Source organism: Hordeum vulgare, chromosome 2H (assembly GCF_904849725.1).
Source record: "Hordeum vulgare subsp. vulgare chromosome 2H, MorexV3_pseudomolecules_assembly, whole genome shotgun sequence".
NCBI lineage: Eukaryota > Viridiplantae > Streptophyta > Magnoliopsida > Poales > Poaceae > Hordeum > Hordeum vulgare.
In genome coordinates this window covers 659,764,318-659,773,040 of record NC_058519.1, presented here as the reverse complement: position 1 = coordinate 659,773,040, position 8,723 = coordinate 659,764,318, and the positions used below count along the sequence as shown (strand labels likewise).

Genomic DNA, 8,723 nt, shown 5'->3' with positions numbered 1-8,723 from the left:
GAGGAGAGGAGAGAAGAGAGGAGAGGACATCTTCCCCGCATCTCCTCCGCCTTCCTTCCAACAACCATCCGCCCCTCCCTCATCTCCCGCCCAAACCCTAGATAACCCCCGCCCCGCCCGAAAATGGCGGAGCCGCCCGCCGCCGTGGACGCGCTGCCCCCGACGCCGACGACCCCGACGCCGGCGCCGCTGGATCGCGACGTCTGGCTGGCCTGCGCGACCCCGCTCTCCCGCGTCCCCGTCGTCGGTTCCCAGGTCTACTACTTCCCGCACGGCCACTCGGAGCAGTGCCCGACCCCGCCCCGCGCGCCCGCGCACAACCTCTTCCCCTGCACCGTCGCCGCCGTCCGCCTCTTCGCCGACCCCAAGACCGACGAGCCCTTCGCCACCGTCTCCCTCGTCCCCGGCCCCCACCGTGCCCCCGCGCCAGACCTCCCCCACGCCTCCGCGCGTCGCCCGGAGCCCACGGCGTTCCGCTACTACGCCAAGCAGCTCACGCAGAGCGACGCCAACAACGGCGGCGGCTTCTCGGTGCCCCGCTTCTGCGCCGAGCTCGTCTTCCCGCCGCTCGACTTCGAGGCCGACCCGCCCGTGCAGCGGCTCCGCATGACCGACCCGCTCGGCAAGCACTGGGACTTCCGCCACATCTACCGCGGCACCCCGCGCCGCCACCTGCTCACCACCGGCTGGAGCAAGTTCGTCAACGCCAAGCTGCTCGTCGCGGGCGACGCCGTCGTCTTCATGCGCCGCGCCGACGGGGAGCTGCTCACCGGGATCCGCCGCGCGCCCAGGTTCCCCGCCGTCTCCCAGCAGGGCCCCGAGCGACGGCCCCGCAACGCGCGCGCGCGGGTCCCGCCCCAGGAGGTGGACGACGCCGTGCGTCTCGCGGCCGAGGGCGCGCCATTCACCGTCACCTACTACCCGCGCCAGGGCGCCGGGGAGTTCGTCGTGCCCAAGCAGGAGGTGGAGGAGGCGCTGGTCGGCGCCTGGAGGCCCGGCGTGCAGGTGCGCATGAAGTTCCTCGACGCCGAGGAGCGACGCTCCGAGTGGATCAACGGCGTCGTCAAGGCCGTCGACCCCAACATCTGGCGCATGCTCGAGGTACATCATCTCTGCAGCTAATCCGTCCCATCGTTGCCTTGCGTTAATTGTTGTAGAGATGATGGATTGATGCTTGCTTCAATTGTTTTGCTCTGCCATTCAATACAAGTAGAAGAGGGTGCCATGAAATCCTGGACATTCATAATTATGCTGACAATCCACCTGATCCGGTGTTGCTTTCATGTTGAATCCGCAAATCTGATCGATCGATTGAGTCTGTCTCTGTTTGGTTCAGTAATGCCATTTTCAGTTAACTGTCGCTGTGATAGTCCATCTCTGCATGTTTGGTTGACTGGTTCAGTATACATTGCCATGTATATTTGGTTCAAGTATTCTGCTAGGTTCTGAATGAGGGGTTTACAAGCAATCGCCATGCATGCGTGGTTTAAGTATTGTGCTGGGTTCTAAATGAGGGTGTGACAAGCAACCTTGGACTAATAATTGATTACTATGTTTAGCCACTTGCATTTTATTGCTGCATGCCCTAGAGTTGCTGTCATCGATTGTTTAATAGTTCAGTCTTTTTTAATGTGGTTTTGGTATTGGCTGCTCTGTCGGATGGATGGCTTCAGGTCACTTATGTTTGCAATAGCACTGTCCTCTGCTTCTGGTGGTATTATACTGAAACAATCAGATATGAAATGGATCAGCAGTTAATTTTGATTTGGAATCAGCAATCTGCTTTTGTCTGAAATGGTGTTCTGCATGTTACCTTTTGCCTTTACTGAACATAGAAGAGAGAGCCAACCAATCTTGGGCATTCATGAATTCTACTAATCCACCTGATCCGATGTTGCGTTCACCATTGAATCTGCAAATCTTATCTTATCAATCGAGTCTATCTCTGTATTCCAATGTTCAGTTAACTGTCAGAGCAGCTAGCGAGTGATCGGTCAGAGTCCATCTCTGCATGTTCGGTTCGATATATGTCGCCATGCATATTTGGTTCAAGTGTTTTGTTCGGGTTTGGATAACTATGTTTAGCCACTTGGACTAATTATTGATAACTATGTTTAGCCACTTGTACAAGACTAAGTAGAGCAGACTGTCAATCAATCTTTGACATTCATAATTGCTGCTAATTCACCTGATTTGATGTTGCATTTATCGTTCAACAAGTGGCAATGCTGAACCAAACATGTTTAGACTTGTTGTGTACCATCCCATCCTGATTGCTGCTATTTCACCTGATCTGATGTTGCTTTCCTCGCTGAATCCGCTAATCTGATCAGCCGAGTCGAGTATGTCTCTGTTTGGTTCAGTACTGCCATGGTTAGTTAACTGTCGGACCAGCTAGGGAGTGGTCGATCAAGTCCATCTCTGAATATTTGGTTCAGTACTGCCATGTTCAGTTAACTGTCGGAGTAGCTAGCGAGTGATCGATCAAGTCCATCTCTGAATGTTTGGTTCAGTATTTCAGTATATATATGTTGCCATTCATGTTTGGTTGAAGTATTTTGCTAGGTTCAGAATGAGGCAAGCAATCCTGGACTAATAATTGATAGGAACTATGTTTAGCCACTTGTACTTTATTGCTGCATGCATAGAGTTGATGCTGTCGTTGATAGTTTAATAGTTCAGTTTTTTTGAATGTGGGTTATGTGGTGGATGCATGGCTTTAGATCACTTGCAGTTTATAGGACTGCTGGCCATGCTTCTGGTGGTCTACTCTATACTGAAACAAACATAGATGAATTCGACCGACTCCATCTCTGCATGTTTGGTTGGTAGGTTCAGTATAAGTATATGGCCATGCATGTGTGGTTAGTTTTGCTTGTTTCTGAATGAATGAGGGAGTGGCAACCAAACGTGGACTAATAATTGGTAATGTTTAGCCACTTGTATTTTATTGCTGCATGCCCTAGAATTGATGCTGTTTCCGATTGCTTGATAGTTCGGCCTTTTTTAATGTGGGTTTGATTGTGGTTGCTATGTCAGATAACATTAGATCCGTTGTCTGTTTCGAATAGGGCTGGCCCTGCTTCTGGTGATATACTGAAACGAACAGAGATGAACTTGATCAGCAGTCAGTTTTGATTTGGAACTAGCAATGTGCTTTTGTCTTGAATGATGTTCTGCTTGTTATTTCTCGCCTTTACTGTTAAAATATGTGATGCCATCGGCAGCAAGTCATTCGTTAAGATCCTGAAAAATGTAGAGCCTATTGAAGTTAAATCTGCAAATCTGATCGATCCGGAGTCCATCTCTGTTGGTTCAGTGTTGCCATGTTCAGTTAACTGTCGGAGTGGCTAGCGAGTGATCGGTTGAGTCATCTCTGCCTGTTTTGATTGATTGGTTCAGTATATATCACCATGCATGTGTGATTCAAAGTATTTTGCTAGCTTCTGAACGAGGGAGCGGCAAGCAATCTTGGGCTAATAATAAGTAACTATGTTTAGCCATTTGTGCTTCATTGCTGCATGCCGTAGAGTTGCTGTTGTCGATTGCTTGATGGTTCAGTCTTGTTAAATAGGATTTGGTGGCTGTTGCTCTGTCCGATTGCATTAGATTCCTTGTCTGTTTCCAATAGGTCTGTCTCTGCTTCTGGTGGTATATTATACTGATGCAAGAGGAATGTGGTTTAGCCTTAAATCATGATCTGCCTGTTACTTCTTGCCTTTACTGTTATTCAGATCCCGAGAAATGTAGAGCTTACTGAAGTAAAGGAAAGTAGGTGTCAACAGCTCTTCACAGTCATGAAAGTCCTATTCAGAGTTGTGTTATTTCATATGGCTGACTGCACCTTTGGTACTGACATGTCAAGACAAGTGTTGTATGTTGTCCATTGCATCGCTCCTTGATTTTTCAGATAGTGCCCAAACCAGCTGATCTTGTAATTTCAAGATTCTATATAGTATCATTCCTGGCCCCAAATATTCTTATCTGACTGACTGCTTAATTAATCTACCTGCCTGCAGATAAACTGGGCTGAATCTGTGGCAGGGTCACTAAACAGGTATGTCAACGCTTGGCAAGTGGAACATGTTGGGCACCCTCCCATCCTGAAGAAGCTCAAGATCTCGGAGGTCCACCACCCTCTTTGCTCCGTCGATGTCGGCATGGCTGACCAGCTGCTGGGAACAGATTGCCAGAACATGGTGATGCTGATGGGATCACCCATTCCTGCTGGCATGCAGGGAGCCAGGCACATCGCCCTCACTGAGCTGCCCTCTCCCTCTCCATCTCCCACGGAGCTCACAACTAAGCAGTTCTTCCCACCTAGCTCCAGCGGCGGCTCGTCCGAGGTTGTGAACCCTGACACTGGCTCTGGGTCTGGATCTCCACCCAACAACTCGGTGAACATGCGTCCCTCTGAAGAAAGGAGGAGCATACAGCTGTTCGGCGCCACCATCATGTCGCCTGTGCAGAGCGCCACCAACGGCTCCTCTGAAGAAGTGAGCCAGGCTCCTGATGCTGTGGTCGATGGAACTGCTCATGAAGATGCTTCTGCCACAAGCCTACTTGACAGCCACCTCACGGTAGGTAAAGATGATGGCCACGACAGAAATGGCTCTGAGCCACAAGCCTGAAGTGGCATATATATACACACACAGTATACTGGAAGGTACTATCTCGTTGATTCTTCCTGCTTTGTTTCCGACGATGAACATGCAGAGATGGTTTTACAATGACCATCCAGACCTTTCTGTGAAAAAGGCCATGTGTTTGGCCAAGTGTGTGTTGTCTTTTCCCTTAGCAGCCGGCCAGTGTTTGTTAATTTCACTCAGATTCAGACAAATTGAAGAGATTATCTCCGAATCATCGAATTAAACAGTAACTAAACTAGTATATGTTGCTTTCTCTTTTTTTTTTTGCTGTGCATACATTGTGGTTTTCCATTTCTGTTTGATTTTGTTCTGATGCTTTAATAACCTGGCCGCTAGTAGGTTTCTGTCTGCACAATTCTTGTTATGATACAGTCCGAATCCAGTGATTTCTCTATTTTACCGAATCAGTCAATTTAAAGGCAAAAGCTCAGCCTAGACATACTGTATATGTTGTTTGCCAAACTGGGCGCGTGCGAGAAATTTCTTGGGTGAAGCCTCTGTTATTGACAGTGACATATGGCACTATTAGTTAGTAAAACAATGAAAATTGCATTCTGGATGAACTTTGAAGCTCTTAATTAGTGACAATATCGAGATGACATGGATCTAATTTTCTTTTTGTCAGTCCATACAACACTTTGACTAGTATGATGCACTGATTGGGCACAATGTTGTGTATCTATAGCTATAGGTGTCCATGTAATGTTTACGAAGCAAGTATGATTCATGTTGAGAGAAACACATAGTAGTTCGTCCTAAGAGGCAACCGGCATGTTAATTCAGCGGTTAGGAGCACAAGCATCATTATTCCAAATGATGCCCATAAATGAGCACAAGCATGTTAGTGTCCATGCATGTACTAGTAGCAGATTTTGCTTGGTTTCTTTCTACCAAGATGATTTAGCCATAATATCTGTTCATGTTCTTTTCTGTTGTGCCTTTTAGCTCTACACACACACACACACATAGAGAGAGAGAGAGAGAGAGAGAGAGATCCTTGACCTCCTGACTTGCAAGCAAGGGTAGGGTAGCGTTGGCTTGCATGGGCATGGCCCATGGGATGTAGTAATGTTTCTTGTTTTCTTTTTCATCTTTGTAAACATTTCAGTCAGTTGAGTTGCATCCTGGACGCCTCTCTTCACCAGCCATCCTGACTCAATGGCTTTGAGAAACACTGCGCTCTGCTCCTTGGCATTCCGGTCATCCTTGTGCTGCTGGTGGTGGTGCTTTGTTTGAGATCTCATCCATCTATCCAGGAATTGGTTGTGTGCTTTCCTCGAAAGCCAGTCAGTCAAAACCTTTTTCTTTCCTGTCAGTCCTCTTTTCTTTTCTCCTTGAAAGGAGGGGAGATATGCGTCTCTGACCCTGCTAATAAAGCTCTGCACCGGCCGCCAAAGGCAAGAAAAGGCAGCTTTGCTCCAAAGAAAAGAAAAGAAATCTGCCTATGTACTACCTAGTACGTATACACAGACAACTAGACGACATGTAGTTGTACTCTACATCATGCTCTCCCATGCGTGCATACCAAACCCAAAATCATCTACCTATTCTACAATCTGTCATTCCGTCCTTGTCTCCAGAGGACTGCTCCTCACTTCAGTCACAGCGGCAGCGGCAGCTCAAAGGTGATCGTCACCTGCCTGCCCATGTCTCTTCAACTAACAAACATTCTCAATATTCTTCTACTCATATGTGGGCATATACAGGACAATACATCACAACAAACAAAACACAAACAGACCAATTGCTAAAACGGCATTTGTGGGCGCAAATCAAAATTACCTTTGCTGAAAATTGACACTCCCACTAAACAGGCAATCCAGACTTCAGAGTTCAGAAAAATACCTACCGTAGCAGCACTTCTTCACAGGATGAAAAGCAGAAAACAATCCAGAAAGAAAATAAAGAATCTCTGTGTAAACTCATGAGCATGATCTTGGGAAGAAACAAACACCTCTCATGCAAGAAAGAAACGACATCTGCCGAATGCGATTCTTTCCTTCTTTTGTATATATATATCTATAGTTGATTATCACTGCTAATCTGCTATATAGGAGCATTATATATATCTGAAATGGATAATTGGATATGGATATGGCTATGGATGGATCTGTGGGTGGCTGGCCGTATGCACAAAGTCACAAGCAAACAGGAGCACCACGTGCGTGCGTACGTACATGCTCAGGTTCACCGATCACGTGTGGACGTGTAGGTGCCCGTGGCCCGCTCACGACCACGCCCTCTCGCCGTGCGCGGTGCGCCGCCGCGTCAGGCTCCGGATCCAGCCCCGGCCGCCGCCGCCGCCGACACGCGCCTTCGACCTCTGGTCGGCCGCCGCCGAGGACGACGACTGCTTGCCCGACGCCCGCTTCCACCGCGCCAGCTGCAGCAGCCGCCCCACCACCTGCTTCCGCCACCGCGTCACGCCGCCCCGCCGCCCCGCGTGCTCCACCACCAACGCCGTCGTCTTCGTCGTCGTCGTCGTGGCCGCCGCCGCCTCGCGCACCGGCTTTGCTCCGGTCCCGTTCTGGCTGTCCACCCACGTCGCCTTGCCGTTGTCCTCGAACTTGATCGAGATGAAGGAATCTGCAGACCAGCCGACCCGTGAGCCAGAGCATGGAAAGAAAGAAAGACAGACTCGGATCAATCATTGCGTCCGTACCGTCGAGGCTGGCGACGGAGGTGGCGTCGTCGGCGTCGGTGTCCTTGTCCTCGCCGGCGAGGTCGTGGTCGTGGACGACCTCGTCGGGGTGGTGGTGGTGATGGTGGTGGCGGGAGGAGTCGAGGCGCTGGAGGAAGGAGCCGAGCGCGAACACCTTGGGGAGCGAGCTGGAGATGCTGCCCGTCCTGCGCCGGAGCGCCCGGCAGTAGGGCCGCGCCGACAGGTAGCTGGCGCCGTCCGCCGGCGGGCGCGCGCGGCCGTTAACGTTGTTGCTTTTGGCGGCGAGTAGGAGCAGCAGGCGCTCCCGGAGGCAGTGCGCGCACACGCCGACCAGCAGCTCCCTCGGGTGGAAGTAGCACAGCACCGTGCCGTCGGCTCCTCCATGCTGCTCCCCACCGCCACCTCCATGGCCGCCGGCCCCGAACATGTTGCTCATGGCGCTGCTCGCTGTTCTGCTACGGCTAGTGGGTACGAGGTGGTGTTGGCATGCAGAGCTCGTAGCTAAGCTAAGCTGAGCTGCTAGTGTGAGTAAAGAAAGCTTGGATATGATATGTGCAAATGCAAGAGGAAGAAGAGATGGGAGGAAGCTTCGCGGTTTTGCGTTTCTTTTTATGATTCAGAGATGAGGAAGAAGAGAGGCTGGACTACTACTACTGTAGGAGCTACTGTTTGGGCAGCTTGTTGTTGTAATCTGCTTTGATGAATTGGACCATGGCCATGGCCATGGGTGTGGACCTGACCGGCCGGCGCCGAGTGACAGTCAGGCATGGATGGATGGATGGATGGATCCGGCCGGCAGCCACCAGAAAAACACCTAACAACACATACATGCACCACCCAACTTAATTGCATTTGTGTTTTCATAATTTTTCGTTTCAAAATGCACAATAATTGTGAATGTGTGTTAAGTTTCAGAAAAAATATCATATATGCTCTCTCCCAAATTAAACAGGCTTTTGACCCGTATGTTTCACGAGGTCATCTCCAAAGGCGAACCCTCAATCCGCTCCTATAAGTTCGGATCGAGGGTCTAGACCTATTTTTTTCCGGACAACACGAGAAAAATGTGGAAGGCTTTATAGAATTCGGAAAGGAGACAAGTAAGCCTTCAACACCTTCGGTCCATCCAAAACCCTTTTCGGACCCATGCCTTCATCCTTTTCATTTTTTCTCCTTCCTTCTTTCTCTCTTATCTTCACCGCCGCTCCGTCGTCCTAGGTGTCCGTGTTAAATCCGACATATCTCGAGGTAGGGGTCCCAAACTAGACGTCTTAAAGCGATGGTAACATGGACACATGTTTTTACCAATGTTCGGACTCTTTCAAAGAGATAATACCCTACGTCCTGCTGTTCATTGTATTGATATGAGAGATAGTACTGAGTATAGATATCTACCACGTAATTGTTGTAAT

General features: G+C 49.7%; 2 protein-coding genes across 2 annotated transcripts; one reads left to right on the top strand and one right to left on the bottom strand.

Moving 5' to 3' along the window:
- On the top strand, nt 1-4,892 carry LOC123431332 (auxin response factor 13-like). Its single transcript, XM_045115153.1, has 2 exons — nt 1-1,101; nt 4,020-4,892. The coding sequence occupies exons 1-2, from the start codon at nt 124-126 to the stop codon at nt 4,629-4,631; spliced, it is 1,590 nt and encodes a 529-aa protein (XP_044971088.1). The 5' UTR covers nt 1-123; the 3' UTR covers nt 4,632-4,892.
- A 1,650-nt stretch (nt 4,893-6,542) lies between these two features.
- LOC123431331 lies at nt 6,543-8,121 on the bottom strand. The gene is made up of 2 exons (XM_045115152.1): nt 7,312-8,121; nt 6,543-7,235 (listed from the first exon to the last, which is right to left on the bottom strand). Exons 1-2 carry the CDS (start codon nt 7,745-7,747, stop codon nt 6,877-6,879), a joined length of 795 nt encoding a protein of 264 aa, XP_044971087.1. The 5' UTR covers nt 7,748-8,121; the 3' UTR covers nt 6,543-6,876.
- Nucleotides 8,122-8,723: the final 602 nt, after the last annotated feature.

Bases quoted from the DNA above. Each gene is read 5' to 3' on its own strand.
- LOC123431332 (XM_045115153.1), top strand. From the start codon at position 124: ATGGCGGAGCCGCCCGCCGCCGTGGACGCGCTGCCCCCGACGCCGACG. The intron at 1,102-4,019 runs GTACATCATCTC...ACCTGCCTGCAG, and splicing joins ACATCTGGCGCATGCTCGAG to ATAAACTGGGCTGAATCTGT.
- LOC123431331 (XM_045115152.1), bottom strand. From the start codon at position 7,747: ATGAGCAACATGTTCGGGGCCGGCGGCCATGGAGGTGGCGGTGGGGAG. The intron at 7,236-7,311 runs GTACGGACGCAA...GCTGGTCTGCAG, and splicing joins CTCCGTCGCCAGCCTCGACG to ATTCCTTCATCTCGATCAAG.